Raw genomic sequence first — 20,018 nt, forward strand, 5'->3', positions numbered from 1 at the left:
ATCAGAACTGAAAACAAGGCCAAACAAGGGACATCAATGGCCCGAAAATCGACTCTGGCCGCGGTTGGTGACTGGTGACTTTCGGTTTCGGGAAAACTGGTTAGAATGGCCGAATACCACCTAAGATAGATAATATCAAAATAGAGATGATGCTCAGCGACCAAAAATCCCTTGAGACGCCATTTTGAAATTCAAAAAGGTGATTTCCGGTTCCTTGGAATCAACATAAAATGATTAAATACCACCTAATGAGGGTATTTCCGCAATCGAGATTATGCCCAGAGGCCGTAAGTAAACATCAGGCGCTATATAGAAATCCATGGTCGCAACTTCTGGCAAATCAGCTCCAAGTTTACGTTTCAGTTTACATAAAACAGCCCAAAGTGGATAATTACCATATATGAGTATTTTCGAAGTTCAGCCATTTAAAAATTTGAGGACTAAAACTTTTTGCTTTATAAAATCAAATTGAATAATGACAATCGAATGTATCGCCTGACATATGGCCAGAAATACATTGACATGAGACAGGCTATCGTAATTCTACGTCAACGTTGCGGTCGTGTCTTCTACACAACCTCTTTAACTTTTTTAATTTGTTTTCAAAATAATTCTATTTATCAGTGTATGTTCTCAAATTCAATTATGTCAATATTTTTCTATAAAAGCTTAGACACTTTTCCAAAAGTCATCTATTGACAACTTTTCTCCAACTCTTGTCATTATTCAGATATTTCGATTTAATAAAAAAACCTCAGCCTCCTTCAAATATTAGGACAGAGAAACTTTCAGAAAAAAATCAAAATTGAGTAGGGTACTATGGTTTTACACCCACAAAGTTTCATTGAATTCTGAGAGAATGCTGTCAACGATTTGACGCGGATTCCTTCTTTTTTGAGTTTCTGAAGGTGGTACATCTCTCTGAAACGTTGTTGTCACTCAGTAAAATTTCATATTTTTTGAGGTTCAACCAGTTTAAGTCACTTATAAGTTGATGTGATGATGGCAAAAAACCAACACACGATGGATAATGACCTTTAACTCTCTCAAAGTGTTTCGTTTACTCTATCGCCTCGATAATCTACATGCTAGAAACGAAAACAAATCAAGCGGGTGTTGCTCTAGTTGGCTGTTTGTTTGTAATCACGAGAACACACAATTTGCGTGTAATCTCTTTGTGGTCCCGGTGCACGTTAATCGCTAACTGTTTACTCTGCAGTTCAGTAACCAAAGCGGATTGAGTAATCATAATCATGATCATCATCTCTTTCCTTTTGTTTTGAACTATCGTTTTGGACGTAAAACGGAAATTTATTCGTGATTACTTCACACCTGAAAATTCACTTTCTTATGCACTTGCACATAAGACAAAGCGCGCATCGCCGCGCCTTCCAAGTGGTCGACTTCGTAGCTGTTATCTCTGCTTCCATTATCGGTTTGTTCGAACTCCGCTCCCGGTGTGGTAGTGTTAAATGTGTGCGATGACGCTGAACGTTAAATGAATAGTAATGAAAAATATTTTTTGGAAACGTATTATTTCACATTTTTTCAGTACCTTTTTGCTAAAACGAGTATTAAATTGGTATTTATTCGCACTGTAGTACACTGTCGTTTTTCATCATCGATTCGTGCTTCCGACTGTGTTTTGCGGTCTGCAGAAAATCGAGAAGATAACTAATTAATCTTCATTTCCAGCACGGCTCATTTCGCGCTCCGAAGACACCCGGTCAGAATGCGGTGGACTGAATCGAATTGCAACTCGAGCGGCACTATCTTTATCGCTTGCCTCCGTGCTGGCATGGCAGCGATAGATGAAGTGATTTAAAGAGTTGATATTTGCTTGTGCAGCACCTCGGTCAATTACTGGGTGTCACGAAGTGAGTGGTGCTCCGAAGAAGCATAGCATTCAATTAGAAAAACACTTCCTAATGTATCGTTTTCTTGTTCTTTGTACTGCACTGTTTTGCGATTGATTTCGGTTCTTCTCGTTCATTCAGGCTAACGAGCGACTTCGAGCGCTCATACCCTGCAATTGATCTTCATTAAAACCGCATAAAAATCTTATTGGAGTTGCTCTTCAATACAAAAATAAGATTCCAAAAATTTCCCATCTGAAATATCCAAACTAAGAATGCAAACATGTTTCGCCAGCGCATCAGTGAGTGCTTCGACACTTCCAATATGTGACACCCGAACAGACGAGAAACCTTTCCGAAGCAGAAAATTCCATGCATGAATTCATGCTTCCCAGAAATACTAAATCGCCAACAAAATTTCCACATCATCGCCGGGTTCTCGGTGTTTAAAACCGAAAAAAGGAGCAGAAAAATATATTCACCTCACCTCAGTCACCCACCAGACAGACCACTGCCACCGGTTTCTTGCCGGAAGCAATAGTTCAGCTCAACTCGGACCAACAAGGAAGATGGTCCAGTAAGTGCCAGCCAGGACGAAAGAAGTGTGGACAAGGGTGTAAAATTCCCTTTCGCTATTCCAGTGGAAGATATCCGAGTCCACTGATGCTTAGAACGTTTCCACGTGAATTAGCAGACAGATTCCTGGCGATGATATACATTTTATTATTAAAAATTCACTATCGACCTTCCACGGTGACGCGACAGCGACGGTGATGTTTTAGTTTTACCGTTTCTACACGAGTTAGAGGAAAGGGATGCGATGGAGGTCTGGATACTGCTGAAGCTGTTCGCTTAGATAAACATTTTTCCCCTCACCCCTTAGGTGATAGTAACAAGAAGCTCCGAAGTGAAGTAGTTTGGCTTGTTTACTGTGACAGTTGAATGTTTATTTAATCAGACGGGAGATCCTGTCTCGGTTGGTCCAGGCCGCTACCAGAAGAGTACTCGACACGGCACATGACTGCCACATTCCGATTTTATCATATTTCACCGGACCATTTTCGGAAATTTTCGTCTCTACAGCAAAACTGAAAAGAGCATACCTATTCTACGGCATGATGTCTATCCGGTGTAGATAAATATTATCAAATGAACAGACAGAAGCAAAAAATGAAAAACGAATTTCATCTCAGACTAATTGCGATATAACTCAATGTTCAGTTTACACCCGAGAGCAGCAGAACTTTAAACGAGGGCCAGTTCGACTAACTTAAATCTTAAAACCGACCAATGATTTATATGAAATTTCATTCTCATCTTATATTTACCGCCTTTGTATAGCTTCTGCTGCTGTTCCGCTGTACAACTTTCTGTCTCACAGAGTTGAGATACTCTCGAAAATAGCATCACATCGCCCGTGTAAGGAGGTAAAGTTTTTTCGGGGGGAACCGGGTCCCTAACTAGCGAAACGGAACGGGGCCAGCGAGGACGGAAATGGGTCTACGTCTGACGGAAATAGAGTGGTTTAAGTTGTCTGGATAAATATTTATATTTATGGTGCCTCGACATCTCACATTTTCTACGGTCAAGTTTACTGCAACCGCGGAAGCCCTGCCTACTGATACGAAATCCGCCCCGAAGCGCTGCACTGCACGAGGGCGTAAAAAGCGTTTAATAAATTTAAAACGTTACCGATATCGGTATGAACTGGTGAAACCAAATTGCTTTTTGTTGACGATATATTTAGAACAGATTACACTGGTTCTGGTCAACATCATGCGCACCAAAAAAGCGTCTCATTCAAAAAAGCATTTCTACCTCCACCAGAATTCTTTTCAATTTGCAACCCGTGGACTTTGTTCGGTGAAATTACCTAGAATCCTCATTGCAAATAACTGTTACAGCCCGACAACGCTAAACGAAAACGCTAATAACCGGTCCGCCAGGCCAAAACCCGCGACTCACTGCATTGCATTGCGGTGCGTTGCATAACTCCTCCGGTCGGCCGCCACTCTCAATGACTGACTTATTAAAGTCGCGAAGTAGACAACATCGCCGTCGGTCGACAACCGGTGAACCGTTGGCATCGTCACCACCATCACCGTCACCGTCACACCGCACCGGCCAGCGAAAGCGAAGAGTGCAGAGAAGAAAAAAGAAGTAAACATTCCTGTCAATATTTGTCAAGCTTTTGGGCTTCTCGCTTATCTTCTCGCGTTACAGTTTCACCTTAACACCAGCTGAAAGCCGACAGATTGCATCGGTATTATTTTGTTTCAAGCGCTGCGCTCTGACGTGAAGATCCTTGGAATGCCGGTCGGTCGGTCGGAGCTGGACCGCCGTGAAAATTGAGGTGACGATCATCATGATAACGCTAATAAATTCTGCGCTGACAAACAAACTGCTATCTATCTGTTGTATATAAACGAAAGCTGCATGTGCATCCTCCTCCTACTGAGTGCTATATGTACATTGCGCTTGACTTCTCTCTGGCCAGCGTAACAGCGAGACTCGAGCCGAAATGTATATACGCAACCCGGAGCAATGAAACGAGACCAAAAGTAGAACTAAACCGCGCTGCAGGCTTGTGCATTAACTGGGTCACATCCCCGGTCTGCTTTTTCTTGAGCCTCCGGTTTCCCGCGCTTATAACGGATTATCATACCAGCCGACTTTTACTGTGGGATGCGCCGTGCATTCAGGAAGGCTGTATGTGTACGCGGGACTTCTTAGACGTTACCCGGCCAAGTAAGGCACTTTTTCCACGCTCCTTTCTCCGTTTGCTGCAGAAACGGTATACATGCATCGACGGTCAGATGGTCTGATGATCCATTCGAAAAACTCGGACTATTTTTCTGATAAATTTACGAAACATTACTCAACGGAACAGTACATAACCGTCGATTCAGGTCAGGCTGGTAGAGTTTAAACTAACTAATACGCAGAACATCCCCCGGGGTTTTGTATAGAATAGTAGCTTTCGCACTTGCCTTCCTCTACTTCTGCTCCTACTTGTTCCGCATCCATTCATTGTCTGGCTGAGCATGGCTTGCATGGAGGACGCGCTTGAATGGGTAAACTGCATTAAAGTTACACGCTACATAGTATAGGGAATCCGGCCTGTCTGCCTGTCTGGGTGCTGCAGCCAGCAAGTGGCGGTGTACATGACGCAACTGTGCACTGAAGTGTTTTTTTTTGTTTCGGTTTCAAATAGGTTTTATTTTAATGAATTACTTGTTCGTTACTTTATACACTACAAGTGTGAATATTTTTAGTTTTAAGTTGCTACATGCCATAAAACACTCAAAAGTTTTGAGACATTTGGAAGATTCAAATTTAACTGAAAAGTCGATTTTTCTACAAGTGATTAGTTTCTAAACTCAGCAGGAAATGGACTTTCAATGAGGACGCACGGTACTTTTGGATAAAAACGAGAATACACTGAGGGCTCTATTTTACTAACACAGCGGTCAGTATGCCGTGACGTACCCTAGTGGAATGATCAACTCAGTGACCTTCGTCGGGAAACTGGACGGTTGTTCAACAGGGCAAAAGTCACGTCTAACTGGGACGACTACAGAGTGTCCCTCACTAAGCACAACGCCGAGCTACGCAAGGCTAAACGGAAATCCAAAGTTAGTTTCTGTGGAAGAATCCAAACTCTGTCGGAAGCTACGCGGCTCCAAAAGGCGATGTCCAAAGACCATACTAACGGTTTAGGACGAGTGAGGAAAGAGGATGGATGCCTCACTTTCACTACCAAGGAAACGTTCTTATGACGAGGTTCTTATGAACACCCACTTTCCTGGATCGACAGAGACCGAAGAACTGAATAGTGATGGGTCGCGGCGGGACAATTCGAGACATATGGCGTCTCGGGAGTCCATCCTGCTGGCCCGTCGACTGTTCACGGAAGCTTCAATAGGTTGGGCTCTAAGCTCACTCGACCCTTATGAAGTCTCCAGGTCCAGCCGGCATACTACCCATCTTTCTACAAAAATCGGCCGCAGCTATCATGTCCGAACTCATCAACCTCTTCAGAGCCAGCTTTATCCTGGGCCATATTCTAGATAACTGGCTGAGGGTGAAGGTAGTGTTTATCCTCAAAGTTGGAAGAAATGATAAAACCCTACCTAAAACTTTCAGACCCATAAGTCTGACTTCATCACTTCTCAAGTCGATGCAGAAAATAATGAATAAATATATCCGTGATGAGTTTCTTAAAGACACCCCGCTGGATAGGAACCAACATGCCTATCAAAGCGGCAAGTCAACAGAAACTGCTCTTCACAGCTTAGTGACGTTGATTGAAAAGTCCCTGAGTTATCAGGAGACGGCGCTATGTGCCTTTCTTGATATTGAAGGGGCCTTGCATTCAATTAAAACGGTTCTCTCCAATAAGGGAAACGACCACACTTCAAGGAGCTGGATACACGAAATTGTCGGATATCAAGGGATGCCCGCAAGGTGGGTTTCTCTCGTCCTTGTTTTGGTCACTAGTTGTCGACGCACTTCTTAACAAGATTTCACAGCTTGGTTACGAGGTTATTGGATACTCTGATGACATCGTCCTCATCGTCAGAGGTAAAGACAACGCACCTCTATCGAGCCGAATGCAAGCGGTTCGGAATACCACCATGTCATGGTGTCTACAGGAGGGTCTAAACATTAATCCCTTAAAAACAGTCCTAATTCCATTCAGCAGACGAAGGAAGATCTCCATCACTCCATCACTGGGCTTCGGCAATGAAGTCAAATACCTCGAAATTATTCTGGACAAGAAACTGAACTGGTCTGCACAACTGGATCATGCCGCTAGGAAAGTGACCTCGGCGATCTGGACCTGCAGGACTCTGTTCGGTAAGACCTGGGAAATGCTAGAAATAGCATTCCAATGGCAACAGGTACAGGGTTGTAGACAAGCTAAAAAGTTAATCTCTCCGAGCCTCGGAATCGCCAGAAAGTTACTTATTCAAAATCGTAATGAACTACGGATAATCACAGGACTCCTTACCGGACACTGTCCCGCTTTTTATCATTTAAAGAAAATCGGTGTAGTGTTGAACGACACCTGTCGATTCTGCAAATCTGAACCAGAGAGTTCAGAGCATTTGCTTTGCTCTTGCGGAGCTCTTGCTTCTTCTAGGTATACCTTCTTAGGAAGCTACCTTTTAACTCCATACCAAGTGTGGAGCTCTAATTCCAAGCAGGTCATTCATGATGAAACTTTCACCAACTATGTTATACCTAATTGGGATACAGGTTTACAACAAAACAGTTCTACTCCCTCAATAAGTACGAGCAATCCGTAACTTGTGCACAGCAACCGGGACCCGCCACAGTGCCCTTCAGGCATACAGGAAAAAAAGGTCGCTTTTTACGCGGTTTTTTTATGCGGATTCCGGAATTTATGCGGTTTTTTTACGCGGATTCCGGAGTTTACGCGGTATTTTTTTACGCGGATTTCGGTTTCTCTTCACTCGGATTGCAGAAATTACGCAGTTTTTACGCGGATTTCGGAATTTACGAGGTTTTTTTACACGGCACGTATCCCCCGCGTAAAAAGCGACTTCAGTGTACTTGATTTATTATTTTACTTTCTAAATTGGATGCTCAACTACGTCAACAAGCGAACTCATCCAAGCATTGGATTGAACTGAAAACATTACATACACATACACGTCGAAACCTACTAAATCAAGAACATACAAAACATCTTCATAATTAGCAACAATAGATTCGGTTGCTAAATAAAATACATTTTTAGACTGGAACAAAAAATAATTTTAATATTTAACTCAATAAAAATGGTTGAGAACTCAAGAACGTCACTTCAACTTAAAAATGCAGAATAATTAATATAAATAAACCAAAAAAAATTTTTCGAGATATCCAACATTACGCAAAAGTTAGCCAACGAAAAAATGGGCAGCAAATAAACTGAAGGCGTGAAGAAAACCTGTTGAAAGGTCTTAGAAGATAACAGTTTTAAAAGCAAAAGTGAACATGTTGACAAACACAACAAGTATGTTTTCAACACTGGGAAAACCAAAAGAGAATGATCTAAAATGAATTGTAAGCTTAAAATACAAACTGGAAAAGGGGAGTAAAGTTTCTACTACTCAGTCTTTACTGAGTAAACGCATGACAAAATAGCTACTTAGCGGGGCCGAGTTATACGTCTTGCGGTGCTGTAATCGGAAACGCATCTGACCGGAGATTAGAAGTTGTGGGTTCGCGTCGCACCTGCTAGACTATATTTTTCGAAATTTCTAATTAACTATTTCCCCAGTTAGTACATTTCCCAATCATCAACTTCACTTTTACTGCTTGAAATAGAAATAAAAAAAGCTGGACTTGCATTATAGTCATTGAAAATAAGAATAGTAAATTTTAACTGTTTTTCTCATTCTTGAATGATTGGACAACCATCCGTGGTCAGCTCACCATTTGCCTTTATACAGGGCCGGATTTAGACGGTGGGGGGCCCGGGGCAAATTTGTTTGTGAGGCCCTCTTTTCTAAAAACATTTAGAGGTAACGTCCTGAAAGGTGACGAGCAAAAAATAAAAAGGTCGCCTAAGGATTTGGGGGCCCCTTGAATCGGGAGGCCCGGGGCATTTGCCCCCTTCGCCCCCCCTCAAATATGGGCCTGCCTTTATAAAATAATAAAAATTAAAAAAATAAGTTGTAATGAACTTAATTTTTTTTTTATTTGTATTTGTTTTGTTTAAAAAAAACAACTAGTTTTTTAGGCTTTTTTTCTCAGAAAGAAAAAAATATTTGCAACTTTGCCGAAAAAGTCACAGCGATCAAACTAGCTCTTAACCCTCTAGTGCCCAGATTTGTTTTTAGACGGACTTCGAAAAAATCCCTATGCAGCTTTATAAACATTTTTTAGGTTCTTATTGAACCTTTTTAGAGGTTCAACTGAAGACCGTCTGAAGGCACCACTGAGTACTAGAGGGTTAAATTATTCAAAAAAATACTAAGAGCACAAAATGACTTCACGAGAACATCTGTGCAAATTTTCAGTCATATAAAAAATGATCGATTAAAATGGTTATTCGTATTTTGTGGATCTTCTCACTGCAGATTTCAAGAAAGCAACTCACGCGGATATTTATCGTAACGTTAAGTTGCCAATTAATTCCTGATCAATGTACGATAGAGAATAAGAATCATTAGGAATATCGGTTTGTGTCGGTACGAATATGCCTAATGAACAAATCACTAATCAAGACTCGCTTCAGAATGAGGTCAGAGAATAAAAAATTTGAAGAGATTGTGTGTGAGACACGACTGCAAGGTTGACGTAGAACTACGACTGCCTGTCTTATGTCGATGTATTTCTAACAAAAGATTAGAAAAACACTCCATACAGGTCAATAAAATCAATGATCTAAGGCGGTATACTTCAGTAATACCTCTCTTTCAACTCCCTCTCTCTCTTTCTCTCTCTCTCTCTCTCTCTCTTTCAACTCTATCGAAACGAAAGACGCAAGGCTACGTAAAAACTTCAGAATGTCTAAAGAAGAATAATGATAATATAGTGAAAATAATGAAAGTCAAAAAGAAGATCAGAAATAATATAGTAATAGAAGTAAGTTAAATAGAAAGCTGAACAAATCAGAAAAAAAATAAATTGTTAAATTTCTGTGCATGTAAAAAACCAAAAAAAAAGAACAAAATGAAAACGTAAAAAAGTGAAAGTCTAAATGATAACAGAAAATTGGTAGGCCTTATACGAGAAATCACAATGGTTGTATGCAAAGCCACGCCACAAGATTGACGTAGAACTACATAAGGTTGTTCGTTGCATTACTTGCATTGAATATGTTTAAAATTTTGTGCAAAAGAGGAACTGAAGTGCTACCGAATTTTAGTTTGCACTTACAACACTGAACAGGCATGAAACAAACACTATACAACACAAACAAGTTTCAACAGTCAAACTGCATGCAGAATAAAATCTCGCCAAACATGTGAAAAGGGCCCATGTGCCATATGTCATGACATAGCCTGATAAACAAAGTTTCTCCAATTCACTCGGTTATTAGCTGCCGCTCTCCAATCTCTGGGACACCGTGTACTCTCCGCCAGATCTCGCTCCAGCTGGTCTACCCATCTTGCTCGCTGCGCCCCTGATCGTCTTCTTCCTGCCGGGTTCGAGGCAAACACCATCTTCGCAGGGTAGTTGTCCGGCATTCTTGCAACGTGCCCTGCCCAGCGTATGCGTCCAGCTTTAGCCACCTTTTGAATACTGGGTTCGCCGTAGAGTTGCGCGAGCTCATGGTTCATCCTTCGCCTCCATATTCTGTTCTCCTGCACGCCGCCAAAGATCGTCCTTAACAGCCGTCGTTCGAAAACTTCGAGCACTCGCAGGTCCTCCTCGAGCATTGTCCACGTTTCATGCCCGTAGAGAACAACCGGTCTTATGAGCGTTTTGTACAGGTTACACTTCGTACGGGGGCTTAGTCTGTTCGACAGCAATTGCTTGTGGAGTCCCATTGTAGGTACGACTTCTGCTGATAATACGCCTCCGGATCTCATGGCTGCTATCATTGTCCTCGGTTACCAGTGAGCCAAGATATACAAACTCATCGACTACCTCGAACTCATCGCCGTCGATCGTAATGCTACTGCCTAAACGATGTCGGTCGGCTTCGGTTCCGCCCGTACCCCGCGTGTTGAGGTCCGCTCGATTCATTACTCCCTGAAGCGCAATATTGAATAGTGAGCAGGAGAGACCATCACCCTGTCGAAGCCCCCTGCAGGATTCAAATGGACCCAAAAATCCATCCGAAATGCGCACACAGCACTGCGTCCCATCCACCGTAGCCTTTATCAGTCTAATAAGCTTCCTCGGAAAGCTGTTTTCGTCCATGACCTTCCATAGCTCTTTTCGGTTGATAGTTTAAAGTTGATGAATAGATGGTGTGTGAGGGTTCTGTATTCACGGCATTCCTGGAGGATCTGCCGTATGGTAAAGATTTGGTCCGTCGTAGACCGTCCTTCCACGAAGCCGGCCTGATAACTTCCCACAAATCTGTTGGCTAGGGGTGAGAGGCGACGGAAAATGATTTGGGACAGCACTTTGTTGGTCGCTTTTTTTATAGATAATGCAGATAACCCCATCCTTCCACTCCTCCTGTATCCCTAATTCTTGCAATCAGCCGGTGCAAATAGGTTGCCAGCTTCTCCGAGCGCATCTTAATAAGCTCTGCTCCGAGGCCATCCTTCCCAGCCGATTTATTGTTTTTCAGCTGCTTGATGGCATCCTTAACTTCGCCTATCGTTGGGGCTGGCACGTCTTCTACATTTGTTTCACCGGCGGGATCGCTTTCTCCGCCGCCATTCAGGTGTTCGTCGAAGTGCTGCTTCCAGCTTCCGGTCACCTCACGATCGTCCGTCAGAATACTACCATCTTTATCCCGGCACATTTCGGCTCACGGCACCAAGCCTCTGCGGAATTCGTTGAGCTTCTGATAAAACTTTCGCGTTTCCTGAGAATGATGCAGCTGTTCCAGCTCTGCAAACTCCTCCTCCTCCAGGCGCCGCTGATTTGGGTTCGCTGCATCTTCTTCTGTCCATGTCTTTTCACGTTCTGACGAGTGGCACTACGCATCTTCGCCGCCCGCGCAGCGTTCTCCTCATCCATCACCCTCCTACATCCATCGTCGAACCACTCTTTTCGTTGGGTTCGTCCCACATGCCCGATGACGTTCTCCGCTACGCTGTTGATGGCTGTTCTGATGGTGTTCCAACAGTCCTCGAGAGGAGCTTCCTCCAGCTGGTCCTCTGCCGGCTGCGCAGCTTTGAGCGAATGCGCGTAATTTTCGGCGACGTTAGGCTGCTTCAGCCGCGCGAGATCTAACCGAGGCGGGTGAAGGTACCGATTGTTGTTAACAACGGAGAGTTTTGGGCGCATCTGAACCATCACCAGGTAGTGCTCCGAGTCGACGGTAGCGCTCCTATTGGATCTGACGTCGATGATGTCTGAGAAGTGCCGACAGTCAATCAGAACGTGGTCGATCTGTGTTTCTGTCTGATTTGGTGACCTACAGGTGTACTTGTGTAGGAGGTTGTGCTGGAAGCAGGTACTACGCAGGGCCATGTTCTTGGAGGCGGCAAAGTCGATGAGCCTTAGGCCCATTTCGTTGGTCAGCTGGTGCGCGCTGAACCTTCCAATCACCGGTTTGTATTCCTCCTCCTGGCCGACCTGAGCGTTGAGATCTCCGATGACGATCATGAAATCATGTTTTGGGCAGCGGTCGTACTCACGCTCCAACTGCGCGTAGAATTTATCCTTGACGTCTTCGGTACTTCCGAGGTGAGGGCTGTGCACGTATGATGCTGATGTTGAAAAAAACGGCCCTTGATTCTCAACCTGCACATTCGAGGACTGGTTGGCTACCACCCAATCACCCGTTTCCGCATCTCGCCCATAACTATAAAAGCTGTCCCCAGCTCATGCGTGTTGCCGCAGCTCTGGTAGATGGCATAACCATCCCGAAACGTACGTACCATTGAGCCCTTCCAGCACACCTCCTGCAACTCTACGAGTTCGAATCTGCGGGATTTCAATACTTCGGAAAGCACTCGAGTGCTCCCTCGGAAGTTGAGAAACCGGCAGTTCCACGTCCCGAGTTTCCAATCGTTAGTCCGTTTTCGTCGCATGGGTCTGTGCCGATTGTCCAGTCCGAATTTCTTTGTTTCTCGTTCATTGCTTGTGAGTGTTTTATGGTGGCGGTTTGTAAGGCCTGTGCACCAACGTGCACAACACTGTTTAGAGTCCCACGTTGGCACGAGGACGGTAATCGGCCGCTCCTAACCTGGAGTACAGACGCCGTTTTGAGCCGCTCCTAACATGGAGGACAGACGCTCGGAAGCTCAAAAGAGCCCTCCTTCCCTGTCAGCATACGACCAAGTTCCCACCGGGGTTGGTTACCCGATCTTCCCTTGGTTACTCGTATCCCAGCTGGCACCGCGTGGAGATCGGGATAGGAGTGGCTGGATAAGAGGCTAAAGACCACATGTGGGGTCTATTTTATTCCTGTAGGCGCACTTGGCCCCGATGGTACGCATTATCCAGCCGTTCAGCCAGCCCCTGAGAGCTGTTATCTTACTTTATTCGTGTAATGTACCTACTACTGATGCTGCTCGCTACTGCACAAAGGCAGCTTTTACTAAGGAAGTAACGCTGCACCCAGGTATAAATGACAGTTCTAGTAAAAGGTATGCTACATTTTTGTCTATCCACGCAAACAAACAAACCTCGTTATGAAAATTTTCGCGTTTTGTATGGAATTCGGAACATTTATGAGAATTTCTCGGTTTATATTGTTTGATATTTGATTTTTTTTATGGAGGGTGAATCTCCAGCTTAAACACACTAGAAATTGATATTATTCGAGATTAAGTGTGAAGATTTGTGACAATATGTCGAATTAAAATATATAAAAATGTTATATTTTTAATAGTTGGAGCATAATCCTAGTCATAGTCCCAGCTCATGACTTCTGTTACTGTATGAAACATAAGCGGCTCTATTACGAGGCGTCAAATTTGTAACTGTTCCAAATTTGAAGTTATAAATTAATTTAAGAGTAAATATTAACTCAGATATTTATTTCATCCTGAAAAGGACAATTTGCTGTTTAATTCAATATCGGATAAGATGCCGATCATTTCTTGATGCCGATTAACACTCAAAACTAGACTGCTCAAGTATTTCGAACGCCAGCTTTCCAGAACGTTGGTGTGTTGTCAAAATGATGCAACTTTTCATTGGATGCATTTACTAGTCTTCGCTATCGCACAGAGACAGCATTTCACTAAAAGAAGTGCCTCACTGCATCAGCTGGCCCAGCTACCATCGATGCTGAGACCCACTGCAGCTGCTGCGCTATCCGTTGCCAAGCCACAGCTGTGGCCGCTATCCGCTGCTCTTCTGCTGCTGCTGCTAAGGAAGTACTGCTGTTGTCGCTGTCTGGAAATAATATGGGCAGTTTCGGCTGAAACAGGCTCTCATATAGTTTGAAATGAAGAATCTTAGAAGATGTTCCAATCGAACGAAGAAAATCCATCAAAAACTAACCGATTTATTAGCATTTGAAATTGAACACATTTTTCACTTTTCCGGTTTTAGATTTTCATTTTACATCCCTATGTAGCCAAGTATGTAGCCGAGCTTCCTGAGAGACGTCAAAAAAAGCATCAACGTAAAAAAGCATAAACATAAAATCTTAAAGTATGAAAGGGAGTCAGTGGTGTAGCTAGGAGGGAAGAAGGGTTCAACCGCCTCTCCCAGAGACTTTGATCTGTTTCGATAAACTTTGCGACAGTGCCAATACGAACCCATGGGGTGACGCCTATAGGGCCGTCACGGCCAAGACCAGAGGCTCGTCGGCCCCGGCAGAGCAATCATCAGCGATGTAGGAGCAAATCATTGAGGGACTTTTCCTACACCACGAGCCAAACCGCTGCCACCACAAACAGCGAGTGACGGCAGCCGCGCAGAGGTCGAAGAGGCGGCAGTGGTAACGGACGGTGAACTCATTGCGATCGCAAACTCCCTGAAGGTGAGCAAGGCACCGGGACCAGACGGAAACCCGAGCCTGGCCATTAAGATGGACATAAAGGTAGCCCCGGGTTGTTCAGGGAGGTCATTCAGAAATGCCTAGACGCCTGCCTCTTCCCGGATAGGTGGCAACGGCAGAGACTGGTCATATTGCCGAAGGCCAGGAAACCACTAGGTGACTAGGTGTCTGCTAGACACAGCGGACAAGATGCTTGAAAGGGTAATCCTCAACAGACTTTTAGCACTCTAGCGTAAGAAAAGGGGCATTCGCTATTGAGCAATTGTCACGTAAGACGTGAAAAACGCTTCAATAGCGAGTCTCGGAGTGCCGGTGCCACTGTATAAGTTCCTGGAAAGCTACTTTCAGAATCGAGTGCTGGACGATAACACACATGAGGGTCAGAAAAGCGTCCCGATTACCACAAGGGTACCGCAAGGCTTCATCCTGGGGCTGGTGCTGCGGAATGCCATGTATGACAGTGTGCTGAAGCTTAAGGGGTTATATACCTTTTTGGTCGAGAAAAATGAGGGAAGTTTGACTTACTTTTAAGTGCATAGCATAATTTTCATTGCATCAAAGTGGTATTTTTCTGAAAGTACAGTTTATCAACAACAAAAAATACGTTTGATTTTGAGATATACCAATTATTACTGGAGTAATGCCGTTTCCCCGAAACGCTTTTTTTTTGCAGAGGCTTGCGGTGATCCTGATAGAGACTCAGCGGGTCAACTGAAATCGAAAAACTCATATTATTTCATTAGTTTAGAAGTGTGCCGTGTCCTTGAACGATCGCTTTTATGAGTATTTTGTTTTCAGGGCAAACGGGAACGTTTTTCCCAAAAAATGCACGTTTTGAGCGCTAAAAATTGCATTAAAAATTTTTTGGCGGCAAAATGTAACTGTATGTTTCGAAAAGCGATCGTTCAAGGACCGGCGAGTTTAATCACGAAAATTAAAAAAAAAGATGATAGAAATTGGTTCAGTAGTTTTCCCGCAATCAGGATCACGGCAAAACACTATTCCGAGAAAATCGCGTGTAAAGTTTCAAGTTTAGCTTATGCGGCCGTGGCGAGGCGCGCTGCAAATCGCTCTAACTTTCTTTCTATTGCTCAGATCTTTATGAAAATTTGTCAAAATGTTCTCAAGATTTTGTACTTGAAGATAATGCAATGAGAAATTTTACAGTTTTTTTAAAACTAAAAAGGTATATAACCCCTTAAGCTATCACCAGAAGCGGTGATTGTGGGCTTTGCGGACTATATAACTCTAGAAGTCTACGGCGAGTTAGTCAACGAGGTCGAGTTGAAAGCCGCGCTATCCATACGCAAAGTTGAGGATTGGCTGTGCTTCAGCAAACTGAAGTTAGCGCTACATAAGACAGAGGTCATCGTATTGAAAACCTGAAATCGGAACAGAAGGCAGCGATACTCAGGTATGGCGAACCCGTGTGGTCGAAAGCGTTGGGTACTTGCAGTTACCGCGGAAAACTGGTAAGCACCTACAGGATCATATGCCTGAGGGTCGCCTGCGCGTATCGAACCGTGTCATACGATTTAATATGCGTCCTGGCTGCCATGATGCCTATCAGCATCATTGTCAAAGAGGATGTAGAGTACTTCGACCAATCGACAGAACACCCATCGAAATGCCAGTGAAGACTAACCCTGCCTCTACGAGGTCAGCCAAGTTATCAAATAATGTGGGGTGCATTAAGCCCAAGGTCTCCCAAAGTTCCAAGAAGATTCGGGCTCGAGAAAAATAGAGAAACGTAGAGGCTTTGATCTCCAAGGTGTCGATGTGCTTGGTACGCAGCATGCTGATTCATGTCTGACTGTCCTCGTGGATGAGAACCAGGAGAACCTTCATCGCCAAGATGCCGCATAAGTTTAAAGATCCACAGTAGCTCCTCAGTCGCTTTCGCCAGAGCTACATACTCCGCCTCAGTGGAAGATAGCGTCACGCAGTTCTGCTTCTAAGATGATCATACGATCAGTCTACTAGTCGCAAGCTGGTAGTATCTTTCAAGTCCGCAGATCATATCAATGAAAATTCAATTTTTGCAAATGAGCAGTTTGGATTTCGCCATGGGCATTCGACTACTCATCAGTTACTTAGAGTAACTTATATGATTCGTACTAATATATCTGAAGGTTATTTCACTGGAGCTGCTCTTCTAGACATAGAAAAGGCATTCGACAGTGTTTGGCATGAAGGTTTGATAGCTAGAATGTCCAATTTCCGTTTTCCTCTTTACATCACAAAAAATGATACAAAGTTACTTGACAGACCGCACTCTTCAGGTTAACTATTTGAATAGTAAATGTGATAGATTGCCTGTTAGAGCTGGTGTACCTCAAGGAAGTATCTTGGGCCCAGTCTTGTATAATATTTTTACTTCTGATCTTCCTGATTTACCACCAGAATGTGAGAAATCACATAAGGCATGATTCTGTATCTAGATAAACATTTCAAAAGGTCCTATCTGCTTTCATTGATTTCTCGGAGCGTCTTTTCATCTTTTAGTAATTTTCCTAAGGGTGGTTTTCGTTCAGAAGGCTAGAGTGATCCCTCCGCTATCAGCTTGTGCAAATAACGAGTCACAAAAGGTGTTTAATAAGTTGTGGTGATTGAACAAAAGTGATCGATCAAAAAATCGTCTGGACGATTTTTTCTGAGTCTAGTCACTCCTTCTATTCCCGTTCATCTTCGCATTCCCGCGAAACTACATACATTGCCCGCTTTACTAAACTTAAAATGTAAGTCAATTATGACAAAAAATTTAATTAGTTCGTAAAGTAATGGTTCACTAATTTCACATAGTAACGCTATTGAGGCCCACAACAATGTACTAGGATGAGCTAAAGTGAATAGCATTGACCTTTGCATATTCTCCCTTCGAGTCATTATTGAAAACCTTATGTTGAATAACTAAAACAATCCATTTTTCCTGGAATATCGTGAAAATAATGATGCGTAACCATAAATATATATGTCCATCATATAAATTAATAGTTTGTACAAATTTTGGGTGAACTTTTTTTACCGTGATGCAATCTAAACTTCACTGTAATATTAAAGCCTTTCAGTGTTAAACGAAACTAAAAGCAATCAAACTAAGACACCCATTTCAAAAAGTTTTCGTTTTAAGATAAACGAAACGAAAGGTCGAATTTTACGGAACTTACTTAAAGAAGATTCCATCGAATCTCCACGTTGAAAAGAGTCCAGCTATTAAACACTCCATTAAAAAAAAACTTTCCAGTGCATAACGCTGCACTCTTAAATGCAGGCAAAAGTGTGATTTAGAGAAGAGAAAAAAATAGCAATAAAATCCTGAACCGCTCGCCGCTCTTATCTACTGAACTGGATCTGAGGAAGCACCAAACCAACAACAACAACCGTACCGGCGATATCTCAACCCACTAACTTCTCCCCAGCGAATCGGTGTGCGTCCGATGATGCAAGCCTGTTACCTACCAAAGCTGTTCTGTATGTCGTTGCAAGCTATTAAACCGGAATACGGACTGGGAGCGAGAAAAAAAAGTCTGCACGTCTCGGGAGAATGTGCTTTTCCGCCAGCGAGGAAATAAAACGCCCGATTCATAATTAATAATGTAACACTAATCAACGAGGGAAGCAAGGAGAATTAGCAATATCGTTACATTACCTTCAATGACATTCCAATTCACTGATCCGATATGGCGATAGGGATGACGCTGCCGGTAACTGCTGTGCATCCACCCTCTATCGGAACGTAATTACTGCTGTTTTTTTTTTCAATCCGTCACACTGTTTTCTAAAACACCAGTCGTAGCAACGTAAGAACGCGGGACTCAACAATTATTACCACGCACGGAGTAGAAATAAAAACACAGTTGAATCAACAACCCTAGTTTTCTTCGCACCGAGAGGACAACAAACGACGACGATGACGACGACGGGGATGGTAATTAATTATATTGCTTTTACCATTGAACTGCGAAGCTGTATCACTTCACTTCACTTCGACGGTTCATAGAGAAACTGCTTCAAATTCTGCTCACATAAGCTTCATTCAATTTCGATTTTCGCTTCCTCGTATTTTGTATTGCTTGCTTTTAATTATCGGAGATTGATATTTTTCCCAGTACAACACTGTGTTTTTTCTACCTTCGAATCCTGCTCCTTCCTCTCTGGGGATTGCTGTTACACTTCACTGGGTATTTTCATCAATAATCTCAAAAAAGGTATCTTCTCGATTCGTCCGTTCAAAACACTAACTGCTATTTAGCTTCTGCGGAAACCAAATCGACCACCGACCATTCAAATTAAATTCCCGCAATCAGTCAGTTCATTTGCAGAATCTGGAATGAGAAAAAACAAGAAGAGTATGAGTATACTGGTAGCCGGTTTTCAAATCACCGAAAATTGTGTGCGTCACCTCTGTCAATGATAAATGCAAATAAGGCGGGTTCTCGCACGAAGCCGGTTGTCGTTTTGCTCTAGAAAATGCACCCAAAACGGATACTTGAGATTCTGTCCCGGTAGCTTTAAAAACCATCAACGTGAACACTTCTACTCAAGCGAACTTGAAAACAACCAATAAGTACCCGATTGTGATGTAAACTGAGCGAAAAAAATTGTATTAGAAGAAAAACCGCGACTTAACTTAAGTTGACGACGCGAGACGACGACAACGACGACGAGAGTTAGGTTAGGGTTACCACGTTCACACTACTGTCGACGGTCGGCACGGCGCACAATCACTGCTCCTCGCGTATGCTTTCGCATGTCGGCTTCACGACGACGTGATGCGCGCATCGGCAGCCCCGAACCGGCTGGAAACGTCATCGGTTACCACAGGTAAGCAGTCACGCTTGTTTGACATTTCACCGCGTTCCTCGTTTCTTCGCTTCCTAAAACACACCGCGGTTACTTAATCGATCCGACGACCTTCAGCGAGGTCCGCGCAGCGCTAGCCACTCGAAATGGTCAATATCCCGAACGAATCGCGATTCGCACGAGACTGAAGGAACCGGTGGAAAAATAAACATCATTAGGCTAAAACTCCCGAAGTCTTCGCGCTGTGCGCTGGAAAATCCTACCTCAGGCAATGCGGGGGCCAATATCCCCGTTTCACCACCATGATGAGGGTAAGCCCGGGTAGAAAGCGCATCCTCATACGCAAAGCAGCACTCGAGTTGTACTCTTTACACCATATTCCTCCTCTCTCCTTCCCCCCAATTAAGGGGCAAAGCTTCCGATAATCATAACCGATGATAACACAAGCTGATCGCGAGCGCGCATCGGAAGCCTGACCACAGACAGCGCGGAACGAGAGCATGTTAGCGCACTCGATCGCCGCCCGCTACGCTCTGACTGGCGCCCGTTTGCCGCCATTCCCTCCCACGCGTAGATAAAAAAAAAACCTCTAAACATTGACGTTGAATTGATCCGGAAGATTACTTTGGCCTCTGCTGATGTAATGTTTTTGCTTTTGAAAGTTTCCAGAATTGTTATTACTGCTCAAGATTGTTACTGTTGGGTGGATTCATCCACTCGTTTCCTGAGGTGATAAAACAACTATGTATTACTACCAT

At 43.5% G+C, this 20,018-nt stretch overlaps 1 protein-coding gene across 2 annotated transcripts in view; it reads right to left on the reverse strand.

Moving 5' to 3' along the window:
* Positions 1-20,018, reverse strand: part of LOC129732547 (ankyrin repeat domain-containing protein 29) — a 367,940-nt gene that overhangs the window by 330,104 nt on the left and 17,818 nt on the right. The window contains exons 1-2 of one of the 2 annotated variants that reach the window (XM_055693513.1): positions 18,860-19,427; positions 18,107-18,782 (exon numbers count right to left, since the gene is read on the reverse strand). In XM_055693513.1, coding sequence (XP_055549488.1) covers positions 18,107-18,118 — 12 coding nt within the window. In that variant the 5' untranslated portion in view covers positions 18,119-18,782; positions 18,860-19,427. Of the gene's footprint in view, positions 1-18,106; positions 18,783-18,859; positions 19,428-20,018 lie in introns of those variants that run through there. The other variant, XM_055693512.1, reaches the window with a different exon arrangement.

The sequence above is a fragment of the Wyeomyia smithii genome, chromosome 3 (genome assembly GCF_029784165.1).
Source record: "Wyeomyia smithii strain HCP4-BCI-WySm-NY-G18 chromosome 3, ASM2978416v1, whole genome shotgun sequence".
Classification (NCBI taxonomy): Eukaryota; Metazoa; Arthropoda; class Insecta; order Diptera; family Culicidae; genus Wyeomyia; species Wyeomyia smithii.